The 21966-nt window shown below is 41.3% G+C and overlaps 1 protein-coding gene across 4 annotated transcripts in view; it reads left to right on the top strand.

Moving 5' to 3' along the window:
- The window catches only part of IGF2BP2 (insulin like growth factor 2 mRNA binding protein 2), a 183952-nt gene that overhangs the window by 115064 nt on the left and 46922 nt on the right, over window positions 1-21966 (top strand). For all 4 annotated transcript variants that reach the window (XR_004032360.1, XR_004032359.1, XM_030822945.1 and 1 more), the window contains exons 3-5: window positions 14152-14200; window positions 15837-15888; window positions 19741-19804. Coding sequence is in view for 2 of the 4 variants with exons in the window: in XM_030822945.1 (XP_030678805.1) it covers window positions 14152-14200; window positions 15837-15888; window positions 19741-19804 (165 nt within the window). In the remaining 2 variants the exon portion in view is untranslated. The remainder of the gene's footprint in view (window positions 1-14151; window positions 14201-15836; window positions 15889-19740; window positions 19805-21966) is intronic.

Here is a 21966-nt window from a genome sequence, read left to right as displayed (position 1 = left end):
TGCAACAGTTCTGTTTTGCTGTCAAAATGAGGTAAATCATAGATTTAGAAAGAATCTTCTCTAACTGTCTCATGGCTGAGACATTAGAGAGGTTGAATGAGTGACTCAGCATCTCTCTGACAACTTGTCTGTGGTAGAGCTGGGGTTCAAATTCTTATCTCCAGTTCCCACTTGGCATATCTCTCACTCTGCTTCTCTGTTGTGTTGGAATAACGGCAGCCTTTGGTAACAATAAAATGTTTTATTAGGAGTGGGGAGAATTATGGAGTTAGAAAATCTAGGGAATGTATTTAAAATTTGTATTTTTTCTTACATCATTGTTCCCTAGGAAATCAAGGCTTTTTCTTTGCTTATAGACACTAGTAAATAAAAATGTTTGCATTTTCATAAGTATTTATGATTGATTATTGCAAATTGTACATTTCACACCAAGGAAAAAAGGTATTCGTAGTCAGTATGGTAATCAGGGTGCTATTAAATAAAAAAAAAGCATAATCTGTTGGTTTGACAGTTGCACTTCTCAGCTTCTGAAACCACCCTGAACTAGGTCTTTAGCTGAATCTACAGGTGACTCTGTATAACTTTAGTAGTTTCTCTCCTGATTCATTGCTGGCTCCAGGTCATGCCTTCTAATTAGTTGCCAGATTCATTCACATTTCATAGGAAAACCAGGCACCAACTCTACTGAGCACATCAGGACCAAAGCTGGGAAAGGGGAGTTTGGTGTTTGTAGAGTTTGCAGTTTGTGGAGTACTTTCTCATAATCCTGGGGCTTGATGAAAGGCAAGTGAGAAGAGAGGGCAGGAGCTTATCTACCATGGTGACGGGGACCCTGTGAACAGCAAAGGAGAGAGCACCTGCTCAACTCTCTTCCTTCTCTCAATCATGCTGCTAAGGACAAGGCTCTAGGCAAGGAAAGGTCCTGAAAGTAGGAGGCACTCCCGGGCTGCGTCCAGGGAAGGAAAAAGAGGTAGGAAAAGGAATTTGAAGCCGTGGTAGTGGGGACTGCCTGTGGCCACCTGCTGAGCCATGTAGGTCGTTCACTGTTATTCACGTCAGGTATTGACTCCCATGTGCACCTCTCTGCTGGCGGGTCCTGCTGGAGCCTGCTCAGCTAATGGTGCTGTCTTGAGAGGAAGCGATGAAAACTCAGGAACCAACTGAGACAGATGCTGTTCATTGTCTTTGTAGGACAGAGAACTCAGAAGATAGTGTGAATCAGCCGCTGGAAGGAATTCTGTGTTTAAGCACCAGAGATGTTAACCCTGTCATGTTCATTCATTCATCAGGTTTACTGAGAGACTGCTGTGCACATGTCACTAGCCTAGAAGCTGTGGATGTGCAGGGATAGGAATAGGATTTGCATAGTTCAGGAAAGACACGGGTCAGAAATCTTGGATTTCTATCAGCACCACTGGAAAAATTATTTGTGCAAAAGTCTAGTCTCCCAAAATTGGTTATAAATCAAGTTTGCATATTTAAAGTTATCTCTGCCCTAATTTTCCCCATTTACAGAACTGATTTAAAGGGATCTTCAGATGAATCCTTGATAAGATGATAAGTTCTTATAATAATAAGAATAATTTATATGCTCTCTTTCCCTAGTTTGTTCATCTGTTTTTAAAGTTGGCTATTCAAGGTTTTAAAAAGTAGTTTTTATTGTATTCAAATCATGTGACATTAGGTTTGAGAGCTAATGATATTCTTCAGCATTTTATGGTGATGTTCACTGATTTGTTCTTCATTGTATCCTAGGAAGTGGTTTTATTTTTTTTATTGGTATTATGTAAGAAGCTATTTTTCTGGCTACCCTCACCTTGTTGATAAATAACTTTTCCTATAGCGTAAAAAATTTCCTTTTCCTCATCCCCTTTGGAGCAAGTAACCAGAATCACTCGAGGTTTTTTGTTTTATTTTGTTCTTTTTTTTTTTTTTATTCTGAGACTGAGTCTTGCTCTCTTGCCTAGGCTAGAGTGGAGTGGCGCGATCTTGGCTCACTGCAACGTCCGCCTCCTGGGTTCAAGGGATTCTTGTGCCTCAGCCTCCCAAGTAGCTGGGACTACAGGCACCCTCCACCATGCCCAGCTAATTTTTGTATTTTTAGTAGAGACGGGGTTTCACCATGTTGGCCAGGCTGGTCTCGAACTCCTGATCTCAAGTGATCTGCCTGCCTCGGCCTCCCAAAGTGCTGGGATTACAGGCATGAGCCATCGCTCCTGGCTGGTCTTTTTTTACTTTCTCCAGTGTATCCCTTCCTGTAACAGAGGAAACTTCAGGGACCAAGGGGCAGACTCTGGGTGTTGGGAAAAGCTGTTCTGACACCCTTCTGGGGCAATGGAGGTGTCCCATGCTGTTATGCACACAATACCTACCCCATCTTTAACTTTCCCACAGTCTGTGGAAACAGTGACTCTATGATACCATTTCCTAGCTGCTATTACATCATAAAGGTACTGTGCAGAAATAGGCATTTAAAGATATTAGGTTCACTTTTAGCAAAAAAAAAAAAATAAAATAAAAATACGAGCTAGGAAAAGGCAAGGAGTTGGATTGAGTAACCAACTCTAACTTTATTGCTTTATTGAAATTAAGTTCTCAGAATTGCCGAGATCAATATTGTCCTATTTTTTGTTCTGTTCACTACTGTACCCCAATACTTAACATAAGTGCTTAGCCTATAATGCGTCCTTAGTAAACATTTATTGAATGAATTTGGGAAAGCTTTTAGTTTAATTTTAGAGATCATCCCATTCTACAGAATCCAGGTGAAATGTCTATTAACCTCCAGTCAAAACATTTGGGTAGAGGGGGTTTGGATTGTTCATTCCACCCGACCCTCAGCTAGGTGAGATGGTGCTCTCTTGTGTGAAATGGGAGATACTGTTTGATTTACATGGCAAGAGGAAGGAGTTCCTCTTTAAGGGAGGAGCAAGTGATTTGGCCAACCCTCTCCTGTCTTTCCTGCTCTGTTGGTAGATTTAGGGCTATATTACAGATGAATTTAATTTTCCTTCATCACCATAACGATTATGAGTAAGATCCACATCTATTATAACTGGTGGGAATAGTTTCTTCTTTTCAGAAGTAAACTGCTGTCACTTTAACACTCATAAACTGGAAATGAAAGAAATTGGCTTGTTTGAAGACCAGTGTCTTTAGTAAGCACGTGTTCCTCTTACAGTCGAAAGACAGAATGTGGGATGGAGTGGGCCAGGAAAAAGAAGCCAGCGCCCAGCAGCAAATGCCCCTGGGGAGCTTGCTGATTGCTGCGCACATGCTGTGCTCCAGACACTGCTTGGGCTGAAGAGGAAGGAAAAAAAGACACAGGTAGTAGGGGAGGAAGGAAAGGGACAGATTCAAGTGCTGTTTGGAGAACCAAAGAGAACAATTTTTTGGAAACTAATTGACAAGATGCTGAAAGAATGGCACAGTTGGTGATTGGGCATGTGACCCTCTTGGCCTTTACAAAGATGGTTTTGTGTTTACCATGTGCCACACAAAGCAAACATTTATATACTTAGATTATAACTTGTGTTGTATCATGTTTGTACATGTTATTTATCTGAGCTCAAATGATTATATGTAAATATTTGTTTTTACCCTAGTTAGTCTTAATTACAGATAATGAGTTGAGGACTATGTAAGGGTGACTAATCACTTCTCTAGAAACACAATTTGGTTTCGTTAACTGGAATCTTCATCACAGCAGAATTAAAACATTAAAGAAAATGCTTTTGGTTTTTACTCTGTTTAGACCTTGAAAAACTGAAAGCAGGCATGCAGCTGTTTGGCTCATAAAAACTCAGCCTTACGTCTCAAAGTCTCACCTTCCTGAATCCAAATGCATGTTTGTACTCAGGCACACATGAATGTTCTTGCTCTTCTGAGGACTTTGTCTAGCTGTCTGGGATTCACTCCGCCCTTCCCTGTAGAGCAAGCAATCCAAAGAGGAAGTTTCTCAAACTTGATCTGGCCCCATGAGGCTGGGCACCACCCTGGTTGGGGCCAGGGATAAGCGGGTATTTCTTGTGTCACCATTCCACCCTCAGGCCCTTCCATGTATGTGCTGCACCCCGCCGTGCGCCAGGGGAGCCTGACCATCAACCAGAAGGCGGCTAATCCGTGAAGGAATTTACAGTTAATACCTTTATCACCCTCTCTAAAGGGCACTTATATTTAAGTAAATCCTTTTGAGGAGCAAAGAGTGAGCTACCACAGTGAAGTTTCCAAAATAACCCTTCCTGGAGGTGTTTTTGGTCAGCGACTCCACGGTGCGGTTGATGCTGAGAAGGAAAAGCTGGACATCCTTCTGAAGGCACGTTTTCTTAACATTCGCCGGTGGAGGGGGACATCTTGACCAAAATTCATTGAACTAAAATACATGCCTGAAATATAAATTTTGTTTTTGGTGAATTAATAATTCCAGTGACATTTGAAGAGCAAAACTTTAAATGTATAGAGACCACAAATCAAAAATATCACTCCCTAACTGTGATCCCTAACTATGAGACTCAGACAAGGGACTCATCAGCTCCTCAGTGTATTTCTCTGAAAAATGGGAATAACGCCTAGTTCAAAAGGGTAAGGCTTAAATGAGATACTTAGCATCCATGAATGTCAGTAGTAACGGTGATTTGGGAGAACATTCATGCTAAACACGCTGTGAAGAATGTCTTGGGTTTACCTCAGAAACATTAGACTTCATCAAATAAAATAAATTGAGAAACGGGGAAAAGTGTTCAGTGAAGCCCATGGAGAAATTCTAGGAAAACTTGAGCTAAAACTACTTTTCTTTCTCTACATTGCACAGAATGAGTTGAGGAGAGGGATGGTGGAAGGGAGAGGTGGTGTTATCGTAGGGAATTGTACACAAACCTTGATAAGGATAATCACAATTTTTTTGTGTTAGGGTTTTTGTTTTTGTTTGATTTCCGAATGAGGTCTTTGACCGCCTCCTCCCAAAAAACTGTCATCTTTCTTGGAATAATTATATAGATTTTTAGTCTTCCTTCAGTTCACATAGTCGAGCTATTCACCACTATTCCAGTAAAAGTAGGCTCTTCGGTGGCTCACACCTGTAATCCCAGCACTTTGGGAGGCCAAGGAGGGTGGATCGCAAAGTCAGGAGTTCGAGAACATCCTGGCCAACATAGTGAAACCCCGTCTCTACTAAATATACAAAAATTAGCCGGGCATGGTAGTGGGCACCTGTAGTCCCAGCTACTCAGGAGGCTGAGGCAGGAAAATAGCTTGAACCTGGGAGGTGGGAAGTTGTGATTAGCCAAGATCACATCACTGCACTCTAGCCTGGGTAACAGAGTGAGACTCCATCTCGAAAAAGAAAGAAAGAAAAAAAAAAAGCCCCTTCGTTAAACACTGAATATAAATTCAAAAAAGTAGAATTTTAGGTAGTGATGTCTTTTTTTTTTTTTTTGAGACGGAGTTTTGCTCTTGTTGCCCAAGTTGGAGTGCAGTGACGTGATCTTGGCTCACTGCAGCCTCCACCTCCTGGGTTCAAGCAATTATTCTGCCTCAGCCTCCTGAGTAGCTGGGATTACAGGTGCGTGCCACCACATCTGACTAAGTGATGTCCTTTTTAAAGAACTAAAATATTGAATCTCTGGGCACAGTGGCTTATGCCTGTAATCCCAGCACTTTGGGAGGCTGAGGCAGGTGGATCTCTTGAGCCCAAGAGTTTGAGACCAGCCTAGGCAACATGGAGAAACCCCGTCTCTAATAAAAATATAAAAATTTAGCCAGGTGTGGTGGCGCACTCCTGTCATCCCAGCTACTCAGGAGGCTGAGGTGGAAGAATCACCAGAGCCCAGGACACCGAGGCTGCAGTAAGCCAAGATCACGCCATTGCACTCTAGCCTGGGTGACTGGAGTGAGACCTTGTCTCAAAAAAAAAAAAAAAAGGAATCTCTGAGAAATCTGATAATCTATTTCACTTGAACAGTGCGTGATGGTTTCAATCTATAAACAAGCATGCTAATTTCTTTTTAATGGGAAATGGTTTTAACCTTCCTGTTACAATTCTGTCCAAAAGATTTATAGAATCCTGAAGGTGGAATGAAACATAATGGTCATTTCATGCAAGTTCTACTCTAACCCAATAGAGGAATTCCTTCACCATCTTGTCCAAGAGTAACCATCCAACCAGTCTTCTCACAGACATCTAAACATCATCTAATGATCCATTGACTCACTGACTTTTCTCCTTCCACTTCTTTTTTTTTTTGCTGGAGAGAGAGGGTCTCACTTGGTACTCGGTTGCCCAGGCTTGAGTGCAGTGGTACAGTCACAGCTTTCAGCAGCCTTGACCTCCCGGGCTCAAGTGATCCTCACACCTCAGCCTCCCAAGTAGCTAGGACTACAGGCATGTGCTACCACGCCTGGCTAATAATTAAAAAATGAATAGTATTATGGAATTATCCACCATCTCTTTTTGTAGAGATGAGTTCTTGCCATGTTGCCCAGGATGGTGCCAAACTCCTGGGCTCAGGCCATCCTCCCACATTGGCCTCCCAAAATGCTGGGATTACAAGTGTAAGCCACGACATCCAGCTCCAGTCCTTTCAACAGGAAACAATTAAGAATCTTTGATGGCTTCCTCAAAAGAGAAATCTAGAATTGTGTTAGTCAGGTCTTTTTGTGAGCTAGTAGGCTCTGAGAGGGCTGTGGGGAGATAAATGAATTAGTCTCAGACTGTTGCTTTTTGCTGTGGTCTAAAAGTATGTGTCCCCCCCAAATTCTTATGTTGAAATCCTTACCCCCAAGGTGGTGGTATTTAAGGGCCTTGGAGAATTGATTAGATCATAAGGCGGAACCCTCATGAAGGGGATTAGTATCTCTGTAAAATAGACCCCAGAGAGATATCTAGTCCTTCCTCCATCCAGAGACACAGCTAGACAGTGCCTTCTATGAGGAACAGACCCTCAGCAGATAGCAAATCTGCTGGTGCCTCGATCTTGGACTTCCCAGCCTCCAGAACTGTGAGAAATAAATTTCCGTTTATAACATCAGTCTATGGAGTTTTGTTATAGTAGTCCAAATGGACCAAGACACATCATATTAAGTGATTTTTTTTTTTTTCCTGTTTCATTCAAGCAGTGAACTTCCATGAGTTTCTGTCTCTGGATGCCCAGGAAGCATGAGTTATGAGGGCTGTTCTGGGGCTTATGGTTTTGTGAACATGAGTTTATAGAGCAAGGGAAGTTACTGGGTTCATAACTGCAGTTCTCCTGGCTCAAAACCCTTTGCAGGGCTGGGCACGGTGGCTCATGCCTGTAATCCCAGCACTTTGGGAGGCTGAGGCAGGCGGATCATGAGGTCAGGAGATCGAGACCATCCTGGCCAACATGGTGAAACCCTGTCTCTACTAAAAATACAAAAATTAGCCAGGTGTGGTGGTGTGCACCTGTAGTCCCAGCTACTCAGGAAGCTGAGGCAGGAAAATCGCTTGAACCCAGGAGGCGGAGGTTTCAATGAGCCAAGATCACACCACTGCACTCTAGCCTGGGCAACAGAGCAGGACTGTGTCTTGGTGGGGGAACCCTTTGCAGCAGGTCACCGCAGTATTTAATTTAATCCTCTTATGATTTGGCTCATAACACTACTAATATTCACAGGGATTTATGCTTATTATTTGTTTTTTCTCTTAAAAAATACCCCAAACTGCTTTTTGTTCATTTTGTTCATTTTCAACAGTTTATTTATGTTGAACACATTTGGTTTCCTAATACATTTATTTTATTTTGGATTCCATAGAGGCAGAGGCAATTGTTCTTAGTCATTTTGCAACAAAGAAAGTGACTAAACAATTTTTTTTCATTGACTCTTAATCAGTCTCTGTGATCCTCCCATGTGGTGTCTGGGTTTGAGAGAAAGAGAGAACGTTAAGAGACAGTTGGGCTGGGCGTGGTGGCTCATGCCTGTAATCCCAGCACTTTGGGAGGACAAGGTGGGCTGATTGCTTGAGCCCAGGAATTCAAAACCAGCCTGGGCAATATGGCGAAACCCCATCTCTACAAAAACTACAAAAAATAGCTGGGCATGGTGGCTTGGGCCTGTAGCCCCAGCTGCTCAGGAAGCTGAGGTGGGAGGGTCCCTTGGGCGGGGGAGGTCAAGGCTGCAGTGAGCTGAGATCACGCCACTGCGCTGCAGCATGGGTGACAGAGCAAGACCCTGTCTCAAAAAAAAAAAAAAAAAAAAGAGACAGTTGGGTAGAGGATTGGACTTGGCTATCACTGGTGATTTATTTGCTTCCTTGAGCAGCCCTAGGTCCTAGTTCAGTTTAGCACAGGATGTCCCTTGTACAGAATGACCAGAAGTTTTTAGGGGAACTTTCAAACTAATGAGGAATAGGAAACACACACTAATGAGCACGTGCAATAGACTGGAATCTGACTGCAGTGCTAAACAGGAGGAGGGCTGGGAGGGCTGGTGGTTTCTGTCCCGGCTTGGGGTTGGTTAGCATACCTGCCTCTCTTTACAGGTAATGCACGTAAGGAAATCCCTTTTATCATCTGATGGAGCTCAGAAATGCTGTGGAAACAGATGGGACCTAGTTGGGTAGAGTCCCAAAGGACACTCTCACAAGGTCCTCTATGTTGCCTCTCTTGCCCAAAAGTTACCTGGGAAACCTCCAGTTCCTAGTTGGCCTAATTCTCCAGTGGAAGCTGGAATCCTACAAGCTGGGTTCTCACAATTCATGTTAATTTGTTCTCTAGTCAGACCCACAGCATAGCCAAGGCTTGGGTTAGAGTTCTCAAGGTAGCTGATAGACTTGTGGCTAATTGACCATATGCCTGAAAACTATGGCATTATCCTCCTCACACCAAAGCAGGTGTTTTACTTTTTTTTTGAGACAGTTTCTCTCTTGTCCCCCAGGCTGGAGTGCAGTGGCTCAGTCTTGGCTCACTGCAGCCTTCGCCTCCCAGGTTCAAGTGATTCTCCTGCTTCAGCCTCCTGAGTAATTGGGACAATAGGTGCGCACCATCCACCATGCCCGGCTAATTTTTGTGTTTTTGATAGAGAGGGTTTCACCATGTTGGCCAGCTGGTCTCGAACTCCTGACCTCAAGTGATCCATCTGCCTCAGCCTCCCAACTTTTTTTTTTTTTAATAATACAGATGAAATGGTTCTTCAGTTTCACGAGGTTCCTCAATAGTTAAATACAATTTTATTTCCCCAGCTGATTGCCTACTTACTTTAAGCAACAAATTCTACCATAACTAAATAATTTCTGCCAGGCCCTTGAAATTCATAACAATGGACATCTAGCTTATCTGACATTCATTTAGTTGGAACCTTCTGTTACTTCTGGGTATCTACAGCCAAAGATAACGTATTATAAATATAACATATTATAAAATATGTGCTGAGGCGTTTATATGTTGAAAGTCCTTGGAACCCCTCAACTATAAATTAGTTAGATGAGCTGGGATTACATGTATTTTATTCTGTAGTTCTTTACAGTTTGATAGTCCACACGTGTGCTATAATCAATTGACCAGAGTCTAGAATCCGTGAAGGTAGCCAGTTCCCTAGCAAAGCAGGATGGCTCCAGGGCTGCATTACTTGTTTCCTGGTAGGTGGCCCTTTCCCACACACTTAATTTACTTGAATTTGAGAGTGGGAAGTTCTAAGTTCCTGAATCCGAAAGCCACAGGGAGAGAGCCTGTATATTTGTATTAAAGAGCACCCTTTGCTTGACTTCAGGTCTTATTCTGCTTCCAGTTAAAATGAAGGTGAAATAAAGACATGTTCCCGCTGCTCTTTTTACTTCTGTTTGAAGGTGAGCTGAGGGAGTTTAAGGCTCATTCTGGCACACTTGTGAACTGGAGGTGGAAGGGGTTGGTGTGGCAGGAGTGTTTAAAGATAGAGATGGGGAGGAGGCAGCAGCAGGGAGTCAAGGAAGGCAGGAGTAGCCCTCTCCATGTGTGGAAAAAGTGACTGGTAGCCAGGTGAGGAGTGGATGGGAGAGGGGGAGGCCAAAGATGGAGGGACCAGCTGGGAGACGGCTGTAATAGTTCTGTGGCTCTGTGAGTGAGGATGAAAAATGCCTTTTACCTGTAATTAGAGAAGCTTGGTTTCATCTTTAACATATTGGAACTGTGAAATTATTATTTTAAGGTACAAAGAATTATTTTCCTATTACCAATCACTTTCCTAAGTTACTGTGTGTTTGGCTTTTTTAAAGCAGGGCACAGTTTCAGGGAGAAAGATCCATATTCTCATTTGAGACTGAGCCAAATACTTTCCTTTCTTGTCTAAAGGAAGGAGGGAAATGAACACCTCCTTCCCTCTCCTGTTGACTACCTGGCAAAGAAAAAATAGACAATTCGTTTTGCTGGGTGGGGTCAGGAGGGTCTTCATCATGAACAGACTGCAGCCAACAGCAGAAGTGCTCTTCTCAGCCCCTGTGTACGGGACCCCGTGCTAGACAGTGGAATAGTAAACAAGGAACCTGTCTCGACGAAATCACCACGGGGGTTGAGGGGACACAGCACTAGCAGATAAGTAATTGTGGCAAAGAGTGAGCTACCAGAAAAGCTGAAAAGTGCAGAGGAAACAGTTCTTCCTGGAGACATTCTGGAAAGCTCAACAGGGATTGTGTGTGAGCTGCGTTTTGAAGGACATGCCAAAGTCCCTCCCGGGGAAGGAGGGGACAGGCCTCCTGGGTACCCTGATGAGAAGGCACGCTGTCCAGATGCTGCCACAGGAGTCAGCAGATCTCAGAGATCCTAATTGCTCATGACCCCAAAAGATAATCCCTCAGGATAGTCTCCCAAATGACCGGCTGAACTCCAGGTTAGTCGGTTCTACTGTAGTGATCTCCATTTCTCTTTTTAGCTCTCGGTTCCTTTTCTTCCTTTCCATCCTGATCTGAGATCAGAGGTGCGACAGTCTAGCTTTTAAGAGATTATTCCTCCAAGTGTCTGACTTAACAAAGCAGGACATTCCCAGTTACTGAACTTATGTGTAGTCTTTACTTGGACTATTACAGGGAAATGCCATTGTTTTAGATGCATTCAGTTAGCATTTGGGGTAATCAGCATTGGGCAGAGTTTTCCTACTTTTGCACTATGAAGTGTTTGCCACATACATTAATAGTTCTGTGGCAGTGAGGATGAGAAATGACTTTTACTTGTATTAGATTTCAAGAATAAGAAATAAGATTTCAAGAATACCTAGTGTAATTATGGAGAAAATGAGGCTTGGTTTTTTCTTCTTTCTTTCTTTTTTTTTTTTTTTTACTTAGCAGGTTCCAGTATACTTTAAAAAAAATAAGTCTTGTATGTTAAGGCAACCCTAATGGAAGTTTTCATTGTTCGTTTTTTAAAGCCTGTAGGATAAGACGTGAATATATTCTCAATTAAAAAAATAAACAAGGGGTAGGCATGGTGGCTCATGCCTTTAATCTTAGCACTTTGGGAGGCCAAGGTGGGAGGATCACTAGAGCCCAGGAGTTCAGGACCAGCAGGCAACATATCAAGACCCCATCTCTATTAAAAATTTAATAATTTTAAAAAATATAAAAAATTAGTAGCTAAAAGTATCCTTTTACCAACTAAATCTGCTTGGTGTAACCTTTGTGCATTTACACACATACACATTGAATAACAGGTAGTTTGGTTTTGTGCTTTTTAAAAGCAGGATCAATTTAATTTGTAATTACCCCTTTTCTTGTAACAGCATACCTTGGAGAGTTTTCTATGACAGTGCATGCTTGTCAACTTCATTTTTAAGAGCTGTATAATATTCTCTATTCGGCTGTATTATGATATATGTATTCATCTCTCGTTAGTAAATATTTAGATTGAATGCACTCTTTGTTACAAATAATGTTACAGTAGCTGTCTTTGTTCACATCTCTTTGTTCTCATTCATGAGTTTCTTCCAATAGAATATCTACCAGTAAATTGTTGGTTAGCAGTTGGAGTCAATGTTTATATTTGGAAATAACAAAAATATTTTTCTTTAGAAATATTTTATTTTCTTGAAAATTCTGATGCCTTCTCTACAAACTGTTAGGCTTGGTGACATCTTCCATAGAGAATTTCCATGTAGCCACTGTATGGGATGGTGCTGGCAGTTTTATTCTGAACTATTGCCAAAGGCCATGTCGGGAATTAGCCTTCACAGCATAGAGGTAGAAATTAGTTCTTGATTCTTTTTCCATCCTGATGCACAATTAGTGATTCTGTATAGTCATTAAAGCAGCCCTAGTAAAGCCTGAATACATTAATATTTTTAAAAAATAGACAAGACAGAAGTAGTATATGGGAGCTAGAACAGAGGGGTTGCCTCCATGACGTTTCATAAAAAGGAGCTGAGAAAACTAGAGCCCCTCATTTAATTCATTATTTCCCCATTTATTTCTTCCATCTCTGTACCTCTCTGTGTGTGTCTCTCCTTTTCTCTTTCTGCTTGAATTGTAACATTTCTCTCTGGGGCTGTTGCCCAGATTAAAGCCCTGGAGAAACATGTGACTGTGTATAGCCACTGTTTTAGTACCTCTGACCCCACAAGGTGGTACACCACATCTCTTTTCTGGCAACCCCCCAAAATGAGTATTTATAGGATTTCAGTGTCAAGCTCTTCTATTAAAACAACCTCTTTAACATTTAAATGCTTTATTTCCAGGATCCAGCATGTTCTCAAAGATAAAAAAAAAAATTACATAACTTATACTGTTCTTTTTTCTGTCTTATTTTAATGCTTAAGTAAAAACAAGAAACAATCTAAGTCATTCAAACTTTCAGACAGCAGGATGTCTTGGGGAAAGCCTCTGAATGAAAAGGCCCAAGTATCCATAAGTAGGGGATGGATTAAATATACTTCAGGATACCTATGTAGTTATGAAATAGAATGAGGAAGCTCTCTACCTCTACCTTGAGAAAGATCTCAAGAATAGGACTGTTAGGTGAAAAAAGCAAGATGCAGAGAATGTGTAGAATATGCAGATATTTCTATAAGAAAAGGGTGAAAATATGAATATATATTCACATTTGCTATTATTTGCATAAAGAATCTGAAGGATACGCAAATAACATGTAAAAAGTATTTCTGGTGAAAGAAGGGGGTGGTGAGACTTTTCACAGTATAACTTTTTATAGTGTTTTAACTTTTGAATTAGGACTGTAGTACCTATTCAGAAATAAAAATATTTTTAAATGACATTTTGCATTGTTAGATAAGGGGGCAACTAAATCATGATCTTGTTAAAGCCTACTATATGACCTCACCTGTCCTGTCTGAGCCTAGGTACATTTTGGGGTAGGGTCAGTTGCAGGCCAATATATTTTGAGGAAGAAGGGGATAATTCTATAAATAGAAACTGTATGATGACTGAAATTCTAACTACTATGGTAGGAAATTGAAAAGATGAGTCTGTATTTAAATTATTATTATTATTATTATTATTTTTAGGTTGTTGGGATTTCTTGGGTTTCTTGGTTTTTTTTGTTTGTTTGTTTTTTCCAAAGTAATTGAAAACCTTAAAATATGCTCATGAGGCCGGTGCGGTGGCTCACGCCTATAATCCCAGCACTTGGGAGGCCGAGGCAGGTGGATCACTTGAGGTCAGGAGTTCGAGACCAGCCTGGCCAACATGTTGAAACCCCGTCTCTACTAAAAATGCAAAAGTTAGCCAAGCGTGGTGGCATATGCCTGTAATCCCAGCTACTTGGGAGGCTGAGACAGGAGAATCACTTGAGCCTGGGAGGCAGAGGTTGCAGTGTGCCGAGGTCACACCACTGCACTCCAGCCTGGATGACAGAGTGAGACCCCGTCTTAAAAAAACAAAAAAAACCCCACAAAAATTAGGTGTGGTGGTGGGCACCTGTAATCCCAGCTATTTGGGAGGCTGAGGCAGGAGAATCGCTTGAACCCGGGAGGCAGAGGTTGCAGTGAGCCGAGACCGCACCACCTGTACTCCAGCCTTGGCGACAGAGCGAGACTGTCTCGAAAAAAAAAAACAACAAAAAAAACTACGCTCATGATTCACAGTAGGAATTTTTTGTTGATGCCATGGTGAACACAGTGAGAAAACAAATTCAAATGATGGGTTTAAGCCGATTTTTATTATTTGCTGTAGTTTGTGTCCTGGAGAAAGTGTTATAGTCTGTGGTTTTATCTTTACAGGAGCAGGAAAATTCAGATTCGAAACATCCCTCCTCACCTGCAGTGGGAGGTAAGCCAGTGTCAATTTTTAATGGGTTGTTGAGACATTTCTCCCTTCTTTAGTTCCATTTTACATTTAGGAATTAGAGGGCCTCAGTGTTTCCCACAAAGCTTCTGAGTCCTGCCTCTTTCTTTACAGTACCCGAATGCATGTGATCTGTAAAGAGTTTGGGGTCGTATTTGTTTCTTTCATAGAATGTATACTGTGATCCCTCATGTTCTGTCTTTTCAAGTACCATGCTACCAAGCACCAGCAAATAAGCCAAGAAACAAAATATATACCTGGTTGTGATTTGTATCTCGTGGTTTGTTGGTTTGTTTGTTTGAGACAGTGTCTCACTTTTTCACCCAGGCTGGAGTGCAGTGGCCCAGTCATGGCTCACTGCAGCTGGGTCCAGGGATCTTCCTACCCCATCTTCCCACCCCAGCCTCCTGAGTAGCTGGGACTATGGATGCATGCCACCATGCCGGGCTAATTTTTGTATTTTTTGTAGCGATGAGGTTTTGCTATGTTGTCCAGGCTGGCCTTGAACTCTTAGGCTCAAGCAATCCACCTGCCTTGTATCTCATGATTTTTAAAAAGATTTTTATCTTTCCAGATTATAATTTGAAAAAAAAAAAGTGAATGAAAAGGCAACAAAAGTAGAAAGGTCTTTGTTGGTTTTAGCAGAATTTTTTGTTTGTTTTGAATTAGTTGCTGTAACAGTTAAGGTATGTTTTCAGAGTTGTAAAGCTTATAAGATTTCTACCTTAAAATAAAGTAAGAATATGAGGAGTGGCCTTATTGTGATTTAAAAACAAACTGCCTCATATTTTATTCCCCACCCAAAGAAAACACAGTGCCCTAAAGGAAACAATGTTTTATCTAATGCTTTTATTACTTTAAAAAAACAAAAAAGATTATTGCCTGGGCGTGGTGGCTCACGCCTGTAAATCCCAGCACTTTGGGCAGCCAAGGTAGGAGGATCACTTGAGGTCAGGAGTTTGAGACCAGCATGACCAACATGGTGAAACCACGTCTCTACTAAAAATACAAAAATTAGCCAGGCATGGTGACAGGCACCTGTAGTCCCAGCTACTCCGGAGGCTGAGGCAGGAGAGTAGCTGCACTGGAACCCAGGAGGTGGAGGTTGCTGTGAGCCGAGATGGTGCCACTGCACTCCGGCGTGGGTGACAGAGGGAGACTCCATCTCAAAACAAAACAAAACAAAACACCTGATTATTATGGAACATTTCAAACATACACATCCTATTACCTTGTAAAATGAAGAGATCCTTGTAAAAGAATCGTTAAATATTTCAAGAAATTGGAGTGCGTCTTGTACTTTATTCTGCTTCTCATTGTAAGAGTAGTGTGTTCCAACCATCATGATGAATGTGATTGTTAACAGTTACTAAGACTCTGAAATTCTGCTGTGTAACCTTAGTGAACAGATTATTTGGGAGCCAATAAGCGAATGTAGGTCCCATATATTTGTTCAGTTCTAACTGTTTTTATGGAAGACCTGAGATGTCAATTTAATTAGATTATTCCTATAACCATCTTTTTTTTTTTCTTTAATTCATTTGCCTGGGGATATCACTGTAGTATTTTTTGTACGTATGATCTTGCCTTCCCATTCTGACATGGAAGCTTTCTCTTTTAGGTGTTGGATGGACTTTTGGCTCAATATGGGACAGTGGAGAATGTGGAACAAGGTAATAAGTGAGGAAGTTAGCTTTTTGGGTTTTGGAGAGAGATATTATCTGTTATTTCTTATAGGTTAGGTCAACTCCAGGGAGAAATAGTAAGTTCATATTTCTTTGAAATAAGCTTCCTAGAGGATATATATTTACATCTATGTAAGATGTATCTTACATAGATGTGAGAGATATCTTGTCTCTTTCTATCTATGTCTATGTAGTTTGCCTTTTCAAGGAATATTATTTACAAGTTGTTTCTCATACACTGTGCAGTGTGCTCAAGCACTGACAAACGCTGTCAGGCTAGGGTAAGCTTAATTCACTTAGGAGTAATTGGATTTACACGGTTGCTACTTTCCTTTTCCTGGATAAGAAAAACAGATCCCTAATGTCTTGGACTGAGTGTTACCCAACGAATAGGACTCCTATACCAATAATCCCTTGAAGTGCTTGTGAAATGCGGACTCCTAGGGCTTACTGTAGACCTACTGAGTAAGAGTCTTGCAGGGAAGAGCTCGTGAATCTATATTTAAAAAAGCACCCGAGGCCGGGCGTGGTGGCTCATACCTGTAATCCCAGCACTTTGGGACGCCCAGGCGGGCAGATCACATGAGGCCAGGAGGTCAAGACCAGCCTGGCCAACATGGCAAAACCCCGTCTACTAAAAATACAAAATTAGCCAGGTATGGTGACGCATGCCTGTGATCCCAGCTACTTGGAAGGCTGAGGCACGAGAATCGCTTGAGCCCAGGAGGTGGAAGTTGCAGTGAACCGAGATTACACCACTGCACTCCAGCCTGGGTGACAGAGTGAGACTTTGTCTCAAAACAAACAAACAAACAAAAACCCTGAAGTGATTTTTGTGAACACTCAGGTTTGAGAACACCTGTCTCAGGAGCAGTGCTGCAAATGCCCAGAAGATACTTTTCTTCCTGCCAACCTCTTTTTTATCTTCTAAAGCATGAAATACTATGATTTTTAAAAGGAAAACAGTGGTACCTAAAGCTGATATCTTATGTAGCTCTTCAAGAGTCCCAGAAAAGTAGATTCCAAACTCCGGATGTGACAGGCGATAATACGTGATAAAGATTATTTTTGCCTTGACCTAGAAAACAGAATGTAAATTCAGTCACTTACTGACTGCGAACCCTTGAAAAAGTCACATAACCTCCCTGACTCAGTATGCACAAGTGTAAAATTGAGAGAGAAATTTCTACCCTTCCTCTATCACTGGATAGTTGTGGTACCCGAAGAGAACTTGTATAAGGCATTTGTAGACAGCAGAGTCATAACATAAGCTGAAGGGATTGTTCAAGTTCACTTAGGAAAAATTGCAAATAACCCATTTTCTTGTATACGATCTATTCTGCTAGTTTAATTAATAGTTTAAAAGCAGTAATTATTCAGATATTATTCAGTTTATGCTGCTGCATGCCCATGCCCAAAGGTGAGGGGAAAGAGCTCAGAAAGAAGACATGATTTATAAGAATTCTATTTCTTAGTTCTTATTTCCTTCGACATGGAAAGAAGACTCCCTTTTTTTTTTTTGAGGCGGAGTCTCGCTCTGTCACCCAGGCTGGAGTGCAGGAGCACGATCTCTACTCCCTGCAACCTCCGCCTCCCGGGTTCAAGCAATTCTTGTGCCTCAGCCTCCCTCGTAGCTCAGATTATAGGTGAGCGCCACCATGCCTGGCTAATTTTTGTAGTTTTGGTAGAGACGGAGTTTCACCATGTTGGCCAGGCTGGCATCAAACTCCTGGCCTCAAATGATCCACCCACCTTGGCCTCCCAGAGTGCTGGGATCACAGCTGTGAGTCACCGTGCCTGGCAGAAAAGAAGACATTCTAATGATTGGGTATTGTAGGCAAGATGGCCTTGCAGACATGAACCTGTAAAAGTTACTAGTTAAGATTATATTATTAACTGAGGACAATGCTACGCAAGAAAAATATATTCCAGGTCCCTGGGGCAGTTTACAGGTCCTAGGGCAGCTGTGCCCTGGAGACCCCCCAGTTTCCAGCTGCCTAACAATGACAGGATAGAACTGTTGGGCTATTGTTTTGTCCTGTTACGTGAGTGATTCCTGATTCAGTGGGAAAATATTTTCAGTAGAGTTTTAGGCAACTTTATAGAACTTTTATGTCCAGTGAAATAAATTATTTGAATGGAGCTTAGCTCATCACAGAATCAAAGAACTGCCTGATTTCCTGAAGACTAACATCTTTGAAGAACGGAGAATATGACTAAGAAGTGAGCACTGAATCTGAGAATCCTAATGGATAGCTTTATTCAGGAGGTTCAAACCCAGCGCTTTCTGGGAGTCAACAGCCTCATCTGTAGCACTAGAAAGCAGCAAATATGAAACCTTTGTAGCATTCTCTGTGTCAGCACTGAGAGAGGACAGTTATGGGCTACACCTCCCTGTTTTGCACTGTGAGGACTTCTCTGGGTTAAGTGTGAATTAAAGTGTGCTATGAACACTCGAGGCCAAGGCCAGAGCTGGGCTCGGGTTTATTACATGTAGTTCTCAGTGGCAGCTCTTTCTGAGCATTACATACAACTCCCTGCAACCCATAAAGGCTGCAGCTGCTTTAAAGTTATTTAACAAACAGTATTTTTAACAGTAGTCCTTAAGCTTTTTGGGGTCTCAGATCCCTTTGCAAATCTTATAAAATAACCTGAAAAATTCACATTTCCACAAATTTGAATAATTTTGGAGGAGTTTATAGAATTCTTGAAGCTCAAGCATGGGTCCAGGGTAAAGAATCGTACATTATAGAGTTTTATTTTTATTTCGGACAGCAGCTTTATCATAATTTTCTTGAATTGTCTTTAACTTAATGTTGTTAACTCCAAACTCCCAACAGCTTAAATGTTTTAAAGGGAAGAATTGATCTAGTCACCTTTGTTTGTTTTGGAAAACATATATTTTTGGTGTTTACATTTACTGGCTTGGATTGAGAAAGTTTTCTCTGGCATTTGAATTTATTTTTAATTTCTAACTATAGAAGAAGAGGCAAGAAATTTTGATCTAAGATAAGACAACTCACAAGAGTAATCCCTTATTAGCCAATCAGAGTTTATACTTTCTCTTTTAGCCAAGTAAATTAGAATTGTCAGTTTTATTTATTAGATTTAACTCACACAAAGAGTTCAGTCAAAAGGAAACAAAAATAGTGATGGTTCAACCTTGTCAATGAATGAATAATTTAAATTAAAACATTTTCTTATTGTTTTATATGTATATCCAATTATTTAAGAATTAATGCAAATTATAATTAAAACTCATACCTTGATAGTGATGCAATAAATTGATACAAACTTCTAGGAGACCAGTCTGAAAATATGCATTAAAAAGCATCACGTTCTTTTACTGCATTACTTTTCTTCTGTGATTTTAGCCTGAAGAAGTAATTCAGAAGAACACACAATCCAGTGATGTTTGCAACAAAGGTGATTTTTAGCAACACTATTTAGAATAGCAAATAGTGGGAACAGCCTACTTGCCAACAACTGGGGAATGGTTAGGCAAGTCCTGGTACATTTGACTCACTGCAATTTTATATAGACATTAAAAATGAAAAATACAAAGAAAATGTACTGATACAAAATACTCACATAAAAGTGTTTATAAAATATGTGGAAAATACAGTTCTGAGTTGTTCATACGATTGATTACAAATGTGTTATATACAATTGATTGCAAATTACTGTGAACTCAGATGAATAAACGTAGAGATGCAGATAACTGTGGAGCCAGTGTGATGAGGGTTTTATGCATTTTCCTCTAAAGTTTGTCTGTTTACATTAAGCCAGAGGGTGACAGCACTTTTTCCTATGACAGTGTAGTTTTTGCTTTTTCCCTAGTCAACACAGACACAGAAACCGCCGTTGTCAACGTCACATATGCAACAAGAGAAGAAGCAAAAATGTAAGCAGACTTGGGCTTATTTCTGTTTAAATTTATTTGTTTTTATCTTTGAATTCCATTGAGTTCTGTGTTTTTAAATGTTTTCTAAAAAGATGCAGGTCTGTGAGCTGGATATGTGCCACCTTTGACATATCCATGGAGCTCCACGGCATCTGAGCCACCTTTGACATATTGGTAGAGCTCCAGGGTGTTCCTGTCATCTTTGACATGTCAGTGGAGCTCCAGGACATTCACACCGGGATATTTGTGGATTGTGTAGAGACTTGAAAAATGTTGAGCCTCGGCATCAAAACCAAGATGGGAGCTGTGTCTTGACATGATCAGGAATAGAGGGCACCATATCTGTGACACTGTGTCCTCTAGACTCTGCTTTGCCAAACACTTGGGACCACTTTTACCTAGAGCTTCCTCCATGCACCACGAGGAAGCAGCACAAGCTATACCAAAACATCAATTTTGTGTGTGTAACATTAAGAGGGAATCCACCTCAGTGACAGTAGCAGCCGAGAGAATTGTCTGAGAGTGGTTAATCAATAGCACCTGGTTTGGGTTCTTTTCGCCAATCCCCATCCTCTTTCCAGTGCCCATTCATTACTTCAGGGATGGTTAATTTTGAGCTTAGCTATTAATGGACATAAGATCAAGTTTCTTAAAAAGCAATGAGGCCAGGCATGGTGGCTCATGCCTCTAATCCCAGCATTTTGGGCAAGGCCGGAGGATTGCTTGAGCCCAAGAGTTTGAGACCAACCTGGACAACATAGGGAAACCCGGTCTCTACAAAAAACAATTTAAAAATTAGCTGGGAATGGTGGCTTGCACCTATAGTTCCAGCTACTTGGGAGGCTGAGGCAGGAGGACCACTTGAGCCCAGGACAGTAAGGCTGCAGTAAGCTGTGATTTCACCACTACCATCCAGCCTGGGCAACAGAGCAAGACCCTGCCTCTCAAAACAGCAACAACAGCAGCCAGATGTGGTGGCACATGCTTATAATCCCAGCTACTTGGGAGGGTGAGGATTACTTGAAACCAGGAGTTTGAGACCAGCCTGGGCAAAATATAATGAGACCCCCATCTCTAAAAGAACAACAAAAACAAGTTCCTTTTTTGTAGGAGGTCCTTAAAGTGCCTGTCAGGTCATTATAACTAGAATTATGGTCACATTTGGTCTTGCTTGGATGTGGCATAACCTTGGCTATACATCCCAGGATTATAGTGTTCTTTTTCAACATACAAAGATATTTAACCCATTTTCATACTGCTAGTTTTCAAAATGTTAATTTTGCATTGAAAAAAGTAATAGTTCAGGGCAGGCGTGGTGGCTCATGCCTGTAATCCCAGCCCTTTGGGAGGCCGAGGTGGGCAGATCACCTGAGGCTGAGAGTTCGAGACCAGCCTGACCAACATGGAGAAACCCCATCTCTACGAAAAATACAAAATTAGCTGGGCATGGTGGCGCATGCCTGTAATCTCAGCTACTCGGGAGGCTGAGGCAAGAGAATCACTTGAACTTGGGAGGCGGAGGTTGCAGTGAGCCGAGATCGTGCCATTGCACTCCAGCCTGGTCAATAAGGGCATAACTCTGTCTTGAAAAAAAAAGAAAAAGAAAAAGGTAATAGTTCATTTAGTGTTAACTTTACCTTGTACACATTTGTAAGTGGAGATACACCAACAACTCAACTCCACAGCCCTTATCTAGCTGCTGCTTGGGTGGACCTCCGTACATGATATTACTCTGTTGCTTTTATTAAATTCAAAAGGCTGCTTCGTAATAAATTTACAAGTCGTAAACATTAACCTAGTAAAATTGGGTTAATACTACTAAAAATATGTGAAAAGGATATTGTATTTCATGTGTCATTTTAAGAATATAATAGTGGTATATCATTTATCCCCTATCAAATTGATAAATATCTTTAAATAACAGCATTCTGTGCATTTGAAGATTCAAGGACACAAAATGCTCTCTCCTAAACTGCTAGGGGATCATAAATGTTGAAACCATTCCAGGGGCCCACTGGGCAATAGTTAACAATTCTACTAGGAATTTGTCCTGTGTGCAAAGTTGTAGTTGCAAAGATGCCGATGGTGACACTGTGTGTAACTGTAAAAGGTTGGACACAACAGATATCTAACTATAAAGGATCAGTTGCAAAAACTATGGT

This window comes from Nomascus leucogenys, chromosome 11 (assembly GCF_006542625.1).
Source record: "Nomascus leucogenys isolate Asia chromosome 11, Asia_NLE_v1, whole genome shotgun sequence".
Lineage (NCBI taxonomy): Eukaryota > Metazoa > Chordata > Mammalia > Primates > Hylobatidae > Nomascus > Nomascus leucogenys.
This window is presented reverse-complemented; position numbering and strand designations above follow the sequence as displayed.